General features: G+C 40.4%; 1 protein-coding gene across 1 annotated transcript; it reads left to right on the forward strand.

Annotated features, from left to right (window-relative positions):
* Window positions 1-203: 203 nt before the first annotated feature.
* LOC105674475 (silk gland factor 1) lies at window positions 204-9,608 on the forward strand. Its single transcript, XM_067354807.1, has one exon. It carries the CDS (start codon window positions 1,473-1,475, stop codon window positions 2,994-2,996), a length of 1,524 nt encoding a protein of 507 aa, XP_067210908.1. The 5' UTR covers window positions 204-1,472; the 3' UTR covers window positions 2,997-9,608.
* The last annotated feature ends 5,893 nt before the right edge of the window (window positions 9,609-15,501 follow it).

A 15,501-nucleotide genomic window follows, 5' to 3' on the forward strand; every position in this document is an offset into this window, starting at 1 on the left:
AATAGTTCACCTCGCTCGCGTTCGATCTATCCGTGGGTGAAATTAAGGAAACCGTTAATTAATATTCCGACTTTGATTCATGCATTACTGCAAGGCAATTCCGATTCAGTTCATCGTGAGAAAAAAACAAAAACAATTTCTATTATGAATTGAACGAGACGAAATGATGAAAACGCCGAAAATACGCGCGCGATCCACGGCGGATGATTCGCGACGGGAAATGCGTAGGCCGCATCACGTACGCACGCACGCACGGAGGTGCCGGTTGTCAAACGCGTGGCAGACGACAGCTGACATGACATGAAAGAGGAGCAGCGACGGTTGCGCCGCGACGCAGCTCGGTGCGTCGCGGATCCAGGCGTCTCACGTGGAATTGCGCAAGCCAGTTTGGCTCCAACGGGATCGGTCTTCCGCGCGCGCGGGCCACAGTGCATGCGCCCTGTACGGTTTATTCCCACCGTCGTGCACGGCGTCGACGGGGAAGAGGCCGTGGCGCCGCACACGATCCGACGACGTGCGATTCAAAGGTCGGTCGAGGCCACACCGACACCGCCATTCGATTGGTCGGACGTGATACGGCCGGAGGAACGCTCGGCGCGATTGGTAAATCGGGCTGCGTCGGGCGCGGCACCGGCGACTGGTGGTGGGGCATGTTTGAACAAGACCGGCCGACTCAAGAGTAGCGGAGTACACTCGCTAACCGGCCTCCATCCACAACACGGCATACAGAGAGAGGAGAGAGAGACCCGTTGGTACGAGGCGGAGTGTGCGGTGAGAGGTGGTGAGGCGGCTCTCTCACAAACAGGGCCCCGCTCGATCAAATAACTGACCGCGCGCGCGGTCTCGACGAGAGCAGCCGTCACCGTAGTGGTTGGTGTTGTTTCGCGCACTCGTTCACGTCGTTAAAGCACGCGAGAGACCGAACGTCCTTGCCCGTTGCCATCGTCGCGTTCGTCGTGCCCTCATGGTGTTGGGGTAACAATTATCCCCTAACTCCCACGGGGGTGTACCTTCTTCTCGCGCTCGCGTTTCCTCTCGTCGTTCGCATCGTACGCATCGAGTGCGCGCCTACCCGCGAACAAACGGACTGTGCATTGTGTTCCTGGGAGGAAGAGGACAGTGTCTTCAGTTTCCTCGCATCATCTCCGTCGCTCCACTCACACAGTGTGTGCTGGTGAAGTTTTTTTTTTTTCTAGTGAAACTCAAGTGCGACGCGAATCCTTAGACCTTTAGGCGGCTACGCAACGTCTCCAGTTCTGTGCGTACAATTCGCGAAACCTCTGTGATTCGTGATCCGACGGCGGAAGATTGACGGGGTCGCTCCGCGAGCCAGGAGCGCAAAACGTTAACTCGAATATTGCCCGGATTCGTCCGGTGAGAAGATTAAGGGAATACCTGACTGCCAGCAGCCGTGGTACCGCGGTTTTCATGATACCCGCTTGACAGCGACGACGCGGCAGCAGGCCACTACGATGAGCTCTATGACAATGATACAGTCGCAGAAGCTGTACGGTGACGCGGGTGCCATGACCAGTGCTGCGATGTCCAGTATGGGCAGCATGGCGCCCACGTACAGCTCGATAAACTCGATGAGCTGCATGCCGATGGGTATGTCGATGGGCGTCGGAGTCGGACCCAGCTGCAGCCCGCAGGGCGCCGGCGGCTTCAACATGAGCACTATGAGCTCGGCGATGACCATGGCGTCGATGGGTGGCGGTGGTATGAGTGGTTACAGCGGCGCTTCCATGGGTGCAAGTGGCGCATGTATGAGCGCCGTCGGATACGGCCCGTTGACGCCCGGCGGCGGTACCGGCGTCACCCGCGATCCTTTGTCGTTGACGGAGCCGGACTCGCCGAATTCGGCGCTACAACGCGCGCGAAGCGACAAGTCGTACCGACGTAGTTACACGCACGCGAAGCCACCGTATTCTTACATAAGCCTGATCACTATGGCAATACAGAACGCACCGCACAAGATGCTGACCCTCTCGGAGATCTATCAGTTCATTATGGATTTATTCCCGTTCTACAGACAGAATCAGCAGCGCTGGCAGAACTCGATTAGGCATTCTCTTAGCTTCAACGATTGCTTCGTTAAGGTGCCGCGTACGCCGGACAAGCCTGGCAAGGGCTCCTTCTGGACGCTACATCCGGACAGCGGTAATATGTTCGAGAATGGTTGCTATCTACGGCGCCAAAAGAGGTTTAAGGACGAGAAAAAGGAGCTCACAAGGCAGACTAACAAGCATCAGCAGCATCAGCAGCATCAGGCGACAGCGGTGGCGGTGGCGGCAGCAGCAGGCGCGACCATCGCCGGTCAGCATAGTCCACCCACTCACGAAGGCGCGCCCGGTTCCAAGAAGACCGGCTCGTCCATCCACCATGGCGGTCCTCAGCAGCAGGACGACAAGGACTTGCACTCGCTGGTGACCTCGCATCATCACCATCACACGGCAGGTCTACATCAGCATCACGCCGCACTGAAGAGCGACGCCGATATCGGCGGCCTCCTGGGCTCCGATCTCGGCGCCACACACGACGAGCTTACCGCCATGGTGAGGAGCAGCCTGCATCCGCATAGCTTGCTGTCCGACACCACGAGTTTGCATCACGGTATGACAGGTAGCCTGAAGCAAGAACCGATGTATCCGGCGGCCAGTCATCCGTTCAGCATCAACAGGTTATTACCGCGCGACACCGCTGGCGCGTCTCCGGGCGCTCAGGACACCAAGCCGCCCGAGATGAAGATGTACGAGCTGCATCAGAGTTACGCCAACTTTGGCTCGCCGCATCATCCGCACGCGCACTCGGCGCCGCCCAGCCATCATCATCATCACAACGGCATGCACGCCGGCACGAACGCCGCCGGACCTATGCACATGACGAATCATCATCATCAGGAGTATTATCAGAGCACGCTCTATCACACCGCCAGCGTGGCTACCACGAGCGCTCCTCCGCCGTCCGCGGTCGCTACCGCGACGCCGGGCTTGTGACATCACGCTACGCATCCTTACGCTTTGGCCTGAGTCGCTGCTGCCGCGGCATATGCCGCTACCGCCGCCGCACCGATGCCACCGCCGACGTTGGATTTGCCTGCTACCTGCACGGCGACCGCGACAACCGCGGTGCCGACATCATCACCTGCGGCCTCGTCGACCTTCTCATCGTCGCCGCGAACGCAGCCACGCCGACGCGGCCGTCGTACCGACGACGACGTCGTCGACGCCGTCGTCTGTTGGCCGCCCGACGACGACGATGAGTACGACGACGAGAACGAGGACGAGGAGGAAGAGAATGTCGTCTATAGACAGTAAACGGCTGCGGGGAGGTAGGCTTCGATCGGATATTTCGGCTCGGTTACGGTTCATCGTCTCGGAAATATCGTCTTAGTTTGTTGCACACAGTGTTGAGTATATGCGATCGTTTTACTAGCAATTGTTACATAATAATCGACGAATTATATCTATAAAACTTTTTTTTACATTTCTTATTACGTATATATTCTATTCTTTATTTTATATTTTTTTGTTTAGATTTATATCATTCTCGATACTTTGATTGTCACAAATATATATATATATATATATATATATATTAATTATTATACGCTCAAAAAATTTTAAGCTAAAGCAAATCAATCAATTTATATAATTATTATAAATTGTGTTTAAGATTGTTTTTACGTCTTTACGTAATTGAAGAGATATATAAAAATTAATTTTCTTCATATAAATATTGTATTTCAAGGAAAGTAAATTTGTATTGACAAAATATGCATGAAAAGATTTGCTTAACATTTATCGCCTCAATTAATATGGAAATTTACAGCGATAAAGGATAATATTGATCATAGTTTTAAAAAACGCCTATAAGAAAGGAAAACAGTGTTCACATCCCGAAAATTTGCTAGGTCACATGCCCATGTGTCAAACCGAGAATGCAAAGCGCGTGCGAATAGGAAAATAATATTTACAAATATCTGCGTACGATTATATCTGCTTGTCTTAAACTTATATCCGTTATTGTATATGTGTCACTCAACTGACAATTACTTGGCAAGCATCGTTTCAAGTACAATTGCAAACAACGGCATTGATAAAGGAGATTAAAGCCTATTTTAGATGATCTTTAAATCAGAATTCGGAACACAATTCTATTTATAATTTGTATTCTGTGAATGGATATCTTTCAATGCATATTTTTCGGTTCTTTAAATTCTAGTGAAATTTATTGACTTTATTCGATTGAATTTTTCTTGCTTCGACGATATATAAGTTCGAAGATTATATAAGTTCTGTCGTATAGAAAAATTTTAAGTACTTTAAATAATTTATAATTTATAACAGAACTTTTTCCATTAATTTTAGTATGCAATAGAAAAAACATTTAAAGAACGAGATCACACAACATATAAAATTATGAAAAGAATCTTATATCGTTTATTAACATTTTGTAATTCCAGGCGTCTTATGAGAAAAGATGACGCGTTTCGACTCTTTCCCCTATTTGTGAATGTCTGTTACTTATTTGGAATGTTATCGTCATCCGTTGAATTTATCTGGTATATACATTAGAAAAAGACGTTCGAGAAAAGTGCTCAAGTGCACTGAATCATACTGCATTCCGTATTCTCGCGTTTATCATACACCGAACATTTGATAATCGCACGATTTTGTTGAATCGCATGAGAATTTTTCGCGATACTCTCGAGTGACAGCGATTCATTTTTATGCGACAGACGCAATACGTCTCGATGTGTTCTATTTCTTGCGTATCATCATACTTAGATTACGTAATAACACGACGCATACTTGAAAATTTATTGACGATTATCACTTTTGCTGTAAACGACATATCCACAGATTTTTTTCTAACACATCTATATTTAATAATAATTATCTATTTTTTTCGTATCGGTAGTTATAAATTAGTAGATCACAAATAGTATCGACTTCTTGTTATTAGTCGTTGTTTTCCTTTTTTATCGCGACAAGCAAAAATATTTTTCGTTTCATTCAGTGGCAACGTCGCTTATATACAGATAACTGACTATTATCAAAAGTCCTCATGAACTATAATATTGCCCTATGCATGTTAGTGTCGATTTTGTGAGTTTGTCATGATCACAGAATGATATCGATTCCGAGACGCAGATACTATGTGCTGATAGCAGAGGTTTCTTCGAAATTATCATTGACATCAACGATGAATATCTATTAATTCGATCATTGATCTCAATTTTTCTGCACTTTAGGCATCGCTTATCATTCTCTAATTATTGTCGCGTTGATTCGCATATCTTATTTATCGTGATTATTAATAATTATTAAGTCTCTACTGCAAAATAAAACTAACAATTCTCACATGTCTGTATCGGCGATTACGAATCCAATGGATCTATTTTATATTGTTTTCAATGTTCAGTCAAACGCAACGATAGCAATGGGCAATTTTTTATTTTAGATTATATATTATTTTTCTATTCGTACGTTTTTAACAAAATGTAATGTGACTATGAATTATTTGAATTTTCCTATACATTGTAATTATTTTATTATCATGATTCGTACAAGTATGTTTGACCTAATTTGTAGCACCTCAAATATCTTTTTGTTATTAAAAATGCAAATAATGTTTCACAAATTAATTTAATTAAAAATTTTATTATTCAAAGGATGCACGGTAATGTTTTGGGTTAAATGTACGTAAGAATACTACTATGTACGTAAGAATCGCGAGAGAGGTGCTACAATATATCTGTTACACGAATAATTAGCTTTTTTAGAAATAACTTTGAATCACTGATTGTTTTAATAAGAGTATTTGCTTAAAAGATGAAAATAGTAAAGAAATATTTCAATATTTCCAAATATAATGTTTCAGATACAAATTTATATCATAATATTACCAATAGGCAATATTAATATTGACAATCGGTAAAATTATGACATAAATTTATATCTGAAATATTTTATTCTATTTTTTAATATTTCAAGGTATTTCAAATGATTGAGTTGGGTGAAACATTCTGAAAAAAAAAAAAAAAAAAAAAGTAAAATATTAATATCACGTAATAATAATAGTTCTTTCTCTTTTTTTTCGAATTTGGTTCGAGTTTGAATTTAAGTTTTCATTATACTCAACACTTGTGCATTTCATATTCAGTAACACCGTTAAAAGCATCGTTTAAAGACAATTGATCAAAATTTGTTCACGAGACTTGTTCATCACGAGACTTGTTACGATTGCACGCAGACCCTGCGGCGATGAACCGATCGGTACTTTGAGACACTCGATTAATATTAAAGGCGAGCGAACCCTGTCGAGGAGGGTTGTTGCAGCGTAAAGGGACGGCGTAAGCCTCGAAAAGCAGTGCCAGCTAAAAAGTGAGAGCGATGTCGGACGAGCGAAACTTGTGATACTATACGTGAAAAATAAATATAAATTAACGTACTCGTCGCGCGTGAGCGCGTATAAATATGTTATATTCGAGCACCAGCGATCGCATAACCCGCGCAATTCATACATCTGTGTCCACACGGACGCGACATGCATTCACGAGGTATACGAACGCGCGCGCTCGCGCGCGTGCATCGAATGGCGAGCGCTGATAAATAATAAATTCGTTTAAGAATGTCGCGCGGGAAACGCCCCGCGCTTTTGTATAATATCTGTAGATAGCCGTATATATCGTAATACGTATGATGTACAATATTATATGTTAAAGAGAGGTATATACATGTAATTATATATAGATATATAAATATATATATAAATGGAATCTTTATCGATACACGTTATATTAAGCCCACTTTAGACGTTATATAATACGCGAGAGAATTCAGAGCACAATTCCGTTTGTGATTTTGTGTGTGCCGTGCATTCTGATATGTATCCTACATATTTTGAATTTTTCTGTATATTTTGAAAAGTGCTTTCTATTATTGCGCGGCACAAGGAATTCTGTCCTGAACTCTGCCGCAAATTGTAGATTGTTTAAAGTGCGCTTTAGGTATACATATAATAGAGTATAAAAGAGTAAGTGAAAAAGAGATGAGAGGGTAAGAGAGATAGAGAGAATAAGCGAGCTAGACAAACGTGATACTACGCATTATGTATTTCGAAAGCATACTTTTCGACTGTCACACACGTTTTCGTATTGCAGACGGTAAGATACTGTTTATAAGAGATTCTATTTTTCGCGAAAGGATTTATTTAGGTTCGTGGGCAAGTAGCACGATGTTGTATATATTGTTTGTAGAAATGTAAATATTCTCAAAGAGGTATATTATAATGTAAAATTAATTAATTTGATTGAAATTAAGTTGAATTAATTTTTGGCACTAATTGAATGTATTGCCAAGTGCGTAAAATCGCGATTCGTGAATTCCGAATGATGATTATTATTTATCTCGATTCTTTGAATCGTTGAAACAATATTCTGGCAATTACTGCATAAAATATACTTATAACATATAAATGATGCGCTTTGTGCGTTTGTCTGCATTAGAAAACGCACTAATTGATTCCATTGCATCAATTGACGCTATTACATCATTAAATATTTCAATATATGACAATTAAAAAAAATTCCACACCATAAATTAATGATCAAAACTGATTTTAATAGCAGCAAACATTACGGTTTGCTATAGTAACATGAATAAGAATGGCGCAAATTCATTGGTTTCTTACTCAAGATGTCACAGTTAAAACTTGCCCCATGCGTATACAAATGACATGGGGATTTGCTCAGTAATACTGGACATGCGAGTGTCGTACACTGGGCATGTCGGTGCAATTTCTGTAAGTCAACATTTGAGCGCAAAGGGCTAAGTCAAGTTAGTCAAGCGACTTAAGTTGTGTTGTTGAATGAAAAAACTCTGCAATTAACGCGATGGGAGCAGAAGCGAGCGTGTGTGACAGGTCTTGCAACGACTCCGCGTAAGCGGCGCATTATTGGTCACGTAACTCACTAGATCACTCACTGCTACTTCAGCTTATGAATATGAAATTCACGAAAGCTTTTACCGTTGTCGCGTATAGTCTTACTATACCTCGATCGAAGGAGGAAAAGTGAAATCTGTGTACTTTCATTGGCAGATCTCGTATCGTTAAAAAATCAAATGTCATTTCGCAAGGTTTGGATAATGGCGCGTAATTTCGCTGTTTTTATCAAATGTGCCATTCTCACGTGTTGCTGTCTAAACTTTCTCGTTCTATAGATTCCGCAGATTTTTATTGAATCGTAATCGTCTTCGAGCAAATCGCCTAGATGCGCAAGACAAAATATTTTTTAAGGACTAACAAGGTTTTAAAAGTGAGCAATTGTGTGTTAAAATGTATCTTTGAAAAAACATTGATCTTCCGTCATTCTTGGTAAATATAATAAGATTGAAATTAGAGAGTTCCGAATGAAGCAAATTAGAGAAAACTTTCAATAAATTCGAAAATCAATGGATGCTTTTGAAATACGCGCTGACCTATGTAAATGTGTAAATAACGAATTGCGTCACGGGAGATCGCTAATTATTGTTATCAGCATTATTACGGCTATCGCTGCAATTGCATTTGTCGTGGATTAGATTTGTCTCGTGCTGTATTTTTTCTTAACTCTTTATTTGACGAATTTCAATATTTTACACTTCAATTAAGAATTTTAATAAAAATTTATAGTTTTTCAATAATTAAATATTGAATTTATAAGTTTACAGTAAAGTCAGAATGAAATAAAGGGTTAAGTCTCGAATCCTCCTCGTTTCATTGATAAAAGAACCTGGGCTCCATCGTAATGAAAGGCAATTGCAATACTCGAGATAATTCGAATGACCTAAAATAAAATTTATATGTGAATCTCTTTCACATAAAATATCGAAATCTCAGAATAATTTTGCGACAGGCCGTTAAAAATTTAGAAAAATCTGTTTGTGAAAAACTGGTCGATCCCAGGCCTCCTCTACTCTCGAGAGTGCGCCGGTCGAAATGGGAACGAGGTAAAGGAGGAAGCGAATCCTGTGAGTAGAGGATCTCTCCAGGCGGGGCACGCGCGAAATGCAAATCTCGAAATTACGAAATCTCATGTTTAACACGCTTTCACTGTCCCTTGGGCCGTTTCGCCGCCTTCCTGAGAGAGAGACCTTTATTCACACCACCGTCATCGCGCGGTATCCTGTGTTCAGGAGAATTGAAGCTTATAAATAATGAATAATTCTAATAGGTTCAGATGTAGATACACGAAAAAAAAAGATCTCTATGTTGATTCGCGAGAATTGGCGGCGCGTGTTACGCTTTTGGAAAAATATTGTTGGATTGTCGATTTTAATCTCTGATTGTAGCTTCGACTCTTCGACGTCATTCTCGATCGAACCTGCCCATGTCCGATAAAAATATACGTCGTCTAACTCTCGAGAGATCAAATGACAAGAGAGAGAAAGAGAGAGAGAAAGAGAGAGAGAGAGAGAGAGAGAAAGAGAGTGTATGTGTGTGAATGAAATGAGTGAAAGAAAGGAAATTGCGTTGTTAGGAAGAGTGTGAAAGGAACTACGAATCGATGAGATAAGGCTGTAAATGTTTCAATAAATCTACGTATTTCTACGAAAATTAAATATATCGCTGTATCTTTCACGTGCCAGTTTCCCTCTGCGGAATTTACAACGATCCTTTTCCACTTCCTCTCATTATTACGAAACATTAAATTATTTTCTGTCATAATTTTCAATAGAGAGAGGAAACACGTAGAATTGCAATATTATTATGTTTTTATCGTGCAATGATCTTGCGGTGAAATTAATTACAATATATTGAATGCCGAATGTACCATATGCAAATGATATGCAAACAGTCGCATTAATTGTTACTTTTGTTGAAGCAAACGATATTACACCGGCAATGTTGTATATTCAATTCATTAAAATCATTTCTTCAAATGACAAATATCTCGGCATGGCTGGATAATTCAACAAATTGCGATCATTGTCATATTTATCCGCGATTAGCAATTGCATCTTCGAGTATCTTTATCGCATCATATCTAGTAAAATATGTTCGGTACAATTTACGATGTTGTATTAAACTGAATATTCTTATCGTAATCTGCTGATGCTGCACGTAATTCTCAATTAATTATTATGCACTCGCAACATGTGATATTCGTTTACAGTCCTCGAGTTTATTAACTTCAGCATAAATGGAGCACACAGCAAACAGCGGACTTATAAGTTTATTTTTGCCTATCGTTTTATCTCTTTAGCATTATATGTACATTTTAAAGCAATATGCTAGAGAATTTTGGAATAACGTATCAAAGCGTCTTTAATCTTTGGATCCTAAATTAAGGTATTAGTTAATTACATTATTGCATAGACATTAATTAATTACACTTACTACTATAGCTGCTGTTGTACCATTTTTCCTACGCCTACCTCGTAATTCATCAAAGATAGTGACAGCTACTGCAAAAAGCAACATGAAGAAGCTTCGGACACGTTGTGCCAATCGCAAACAAACCTTTAACCGGGCTATCAATAGCGATCGATTGATTTCGGACGTGATAACGTGAAGACATGTGTGTGAAAGGCTCGAGGAGGATAAGTGGGTAGATTAAAAACGAGATAGGCGTGCCGGCACGTGTTACCGCCGGTATCTTTTGGCGGCGCGAATCGTAAAAATCTGTTACGCTAATTACGTCAGAACCGCACATCCCACTTATTCACGTGACGTTGTAATGAATAGCGGATAAATAGAATTAGAAGATGCGATTAAACGTTGCGGTTAATGCTCTGCTAATTGAATTTAAAACGATCATATATATACAGGGTGATTCAAAATAACCTGATGTCCTTGCAATGCCATATTCTTGAACGAATTCTGAGACGATTTTTCCTTTTACAAAATTTTGTCCGAAGCTTAGTTTTCGAGTTATAATTGAAAATAGATAGCAACTTACGAGTTCGGTACAACGGGCAGGCAGGGACGCGCAACGTATAATGAGACTGTCAAGTGTTTACTATCGTCTCATGACACATTACACCGTCCCTGTCTGCCCGTTGTATCGGACTCGTAAGTAGCAAACTATTTTCAATTATAACTCGAAAACTAAGCTTCGGACAAAATTTTGTAAAAGGAAAAATCGTCTCAGAATTCGCTCAAGAATATGGCATTGCAAGGACATCAGGTTATTTTGAATCACCCTGTATATATATATATATATATATATATATATATATATATATATATATATATATATCTCGTAAATTTAGGAGGAAAAGATAATATGGAAATGTTATAATGAATAAATAGTTCGCACCATAAACCTTTCATTGCTTTAATTTGACAGAAAGTAATTGCATAATTAAATGAATTAATATAGTAAGTTAAGTACGAGAATTTTGAGAATGTCATTTAAAATTCAATTCATTTTGTCGTTGTCACATATGAGAGCTGATATTGTAAACGTTAAAAATTTTAGATACAAATCTGTATTACTGGTCCCTAAAATTAATTTTAATTTGTTTTATTATTTTTTTTTAATCTTGCGATCTGTGCGTTTCTCCTAAAAACAGAATGCAGAAACTCTGAGACAGAGTTTCGGAAACTTAAATGAAAATTCTTCCGTCATCTTTTTCCGCAAGCTGTCACGTATCAATCATCCGATACTATCCGAGTCATACGCATTCATTAAACGCAGCGGCGTGTCTCGCCGTCGGTATAACAATATTTAACTTCGATTCCAGGACATTTGTGCGAGAGTACACTCGATCTATACTTATTGACCTTAAGCTTTTTGTTGGCCAAGTGCGATCGAGTATCTTGTGTAAATTTCCTAATCTGTATATGCAATCCGTTCGTTCAATGCCGATTTACCGCACGGCTCGACGAACTGTAATCCGGAGTGAAAGCCGGAAATGCCGATCCGGCGTTTGAGGAGATTAATTGATCGTCGAGCGATCGAGAGATATGTTTGGAGAGAATTAAAAATTGAATTCTATATGAGGTTCTTTAACTCTATATAATGTTCTTCTATATCTACTATTCTGTATAAAGATCTTTAATTCAGATTGCCATGATATTCTGATAAAATCAAATTTGATCAAGAAAATTGAGATATCACAATTAATTAGGTCAAATTTCACTTGGGATTGTTAAACATCAATTTATTATTTTTCAGCGAGAGGAATATCATTTTGAACGAACATTTATTAAGACAAAATGCAAGTGTACGTGCTACATAAAAAAGAGTAAATATTTTACATGTATAACACATACTTTTTGAGTACTTCTGAGTCTACATTGACAAAATTAGTTATACAAATTTACTCGCGCGCGTATGCCTGTTTTGCCTTCAAATTTATATACCAGCGATTAATACGGAAACGTGTTTGTTTCGAACAAATTTATTTTGGTTTGAAGTATGAATGAGAAGGCTTTCACTTGAGTTTTTCTTTTCGTTACTAATCGTAATCGAGCAGTTGTTGACTTACATTCTTAGTAGGAATTTCTTACGGGTGACATATTTATCATGGTATTGTCTGAGTTGCTGCCGATAGCTATTGATTTTCCTAGGCCGGTTTGTGGAATTCAGAGATGTCAGCATTATCTTATCTTTCCGCTTGTGCGTTATATATCGAAAATTTCAATTACGGCTATCTTAATTTTATTTATCTCACTCAACAGATCCTTAAAGTAATATGTCTGGTGTGAAATTGTGCGATTAGTTGGGTCTCTCTTAATGCGACAAAATCTGTTTAAAGTATTTTTAGTATTTGAACGTTGTGATAATGTATTTCTCATTTTTTGGTGAACATTTCGACACGAAATATTTGTTTTTTTATTTTGGAATTTTAAGCTGGCGTATATGCAGCCGTATACATATATCTAATTTAAAAAAACTTGAAGATAAACGAATAGTTTTTTTCCGTCTTCTCTTTCTCTCGCTCTTCTTCTCTCTTTCTTTATGCGAAAACATCTAATTCTACATTATCTAATTCTACGAGATAAATAAATTACTGCATCTCGACCTATGGTTTGGGAAACATATATCGTTTTAAAAGATCGCCAGTTAGGTTAAGTATTTTATGGCCACGGTAACCATACGTTCATGCTAATGTCGCTCGTACAGTTGCGGGGATCACACGTATAACGAGCGCGCGGTGTCAGGCAAGCGGCGAGCGAGCGTCAGGATTATCGTGGGCGATAAGGTGACGGTGCTGTGGCGATCTCGTACCTATATCTCCGTGCTATTCCCAGGATGCTATCGCGTTCCGCGTATGAGCGCCGTAAACGAGTCTTAGTTAACGGGCGGCTATGCGGAGGTGCAATCTCCCGCGGATTATTCGACATGATACACGGGCAGATATACACCGAGAGGCACTACAAACCTGTGTATCCGGCCAATATTTGACTAAATCATGAACAATGTTTGATTGTACACACGCGCGCTCCCGCGCGCACATGCGCTGGAGAATGCAGCGCGGGCGCGCGCGCACATCGCATAACGAAACTGCACGGTGCATCGCGCCAGTACCGCGACGCGTTGATTCGCAGCCTCGGGGATTACCGGCGACCATGTTACACCGGAATATTGACGGCGAAGGTGTCCATTAGAGCCGGCCCCTCGAGAGACGCCCCGAATATACCGAGCAACGTTCGTTTTGCGCTACACAGCGGCTGATGCTTTTCAGAATGTTGGAAAATGTAGTGAATGAAAAAAAGTTGAAATAGAGAAAAAAAAATTTGAACATCCTCTGCAATAATAAGAAGCCTGAGACTATTAATTATAACAGTTTTATTTATAATTCTTAAGAGAATTTTATGAAAATATTTTCGATCAAAACGTTCAAATAAAAAATAATCCAGATGATATGGAAACAAGATTCTTTTTTTTTTATATTTAAAATTAGTTAAGAAAGGTTTAAAATTAATATTTGTATGGGATTTCTTGTGAATTGATAGCTGTGCGATACGCACAGTATTTGAACGTGATCGTGGAAAAAGACAAGTTTCAATCATTGCTACCGTTATCTACGTCGTCTGACGCATCATCTGATGAACGAGGACACATTGGCGTAAACATTGCGCGCGAATTTTTGGCAGCTAGTACAGTAGCAAAGCAGTGTATAAGTACTTTGCTTGTATTATATTTCAAGTCTTGACGATTCAATGCAAAGTGCAACGTAATCATTAGAGACTCTTAAAGTGGGAACTGTACACACATCCCGGAAGGAATAGATGTTTCTTCCTTGCGCTGTCAAGGAGCAGCTCTTTGAAAATATTGACCTCAACTCGCTTCGATCTTCCATCAGTGAATTGAATATGGTTATGTAAGAAGAAATTGATTCCACAAAATGTAAAAATATTACACTTGTAATTCTCCGCGGCGCTATGAACTATACGGATACACACAGGACTTCTTGAAAATCTTTAGAGCTGTTAATGAGTAAGAACAGTTTATCTCTGTAAGGTACTTCGCTTTATAACTTTGCTTTAATAAAATTCGAATTTCATTTATATCTAGCATTAGAAGAATATACAAATTTTACTTTTGAACTTTAACTTTATCTTGACAAATAAAAAATTTGATTGACACAACCAATTGTTCCTTCTCGGTGTCTCTACATGTTTAATGTTATTTTGAACTGGTGTGAAATATACATTCAGCCTCATACAAAGTCTAAATTCGCGAAGGAGTTAATGAGCGAAAGAGTTAATTTCACTGTGCACGGCGCTGCAGTGGCCGCGAGTGCATGTATGGCGAGCGGCGCGCCATACGTTCGATACATCCTCTGCGCTGAAAAGCAGGGTGAGCACGAAAGGGTACGGAGAGAAAGAGAGACAGAGGGAGAGAGACAGAGAGAGAGAGAGAGAGAAAGAGAGACAGAGAGAGGGAGAGAGAATGCAGGGAAGCTAGCCAGAGGGAAGGAGAGAATGCGTGAGTTGACTGAAAGCGACTGGGTGCGGGAGCGAGTGTCCGGGGAGAGGCGAGAGGGAGGACACTCCGACGGGCACTATCGACAAGGAGGGAAAATCATCCGATCATGTGCGCGCGTGTATCACGCGTACGCGCGCTCGTCCGTAATCTCTCGATGTTTTATACCGGGTGACTGCTAGCTGATATATCACCGGCGTATCGCGAGGCGAACGAAGATTAGTGGAGAAACACCGGAAATTTGAAAGTAAAATTTGATTACACACACGCGTGAAAAGTTAAAGCAAATGAACAAAGTTTTTTTAATTCGCATTATTGCATAAAAAATGCATTTTTATAGGATAACATATTTGCTCGTCTTTTATCGCTGGTCACGGCAGGACAGCTGAAAAACAGACAACGTGAAACGCGGACAGCGAATGCTGAAAATAAAAATCTCAGGGATAGCCACTTCTCTAAATCAAGTTTACTTATTCGTATGTAAAATGTGTGTATATACGTAAAACACACTGTTAAATATTTATAAATTATAAATATTCTCATAAATGGCAACGAAAACTTTTTACACCGCTTAT

The sequence above is a fragment of the Linepithema humile genome, chromosome 5 (genome assembly GCF_040581485.1).
Source record: "Linepithema humile isolate Giens D197 chromosome 5, Lhum_UNIL_v1.0, whole genome shotgun sequence".
NCBI lineage: Eukaryota > Metazoa > Arthropoda > Insecta > Hymenoptera > Formicidae > Linepithema > Linepithema humile.

Coding starts and splice junctions, on each gene's coding strand:
- LOC105674475 (XM_067354807.1), top strand. CDS start 1,473: ATGAGCTCTATGACAATGATACAGTCGCAGAAGCTGTACGGTGACGCG.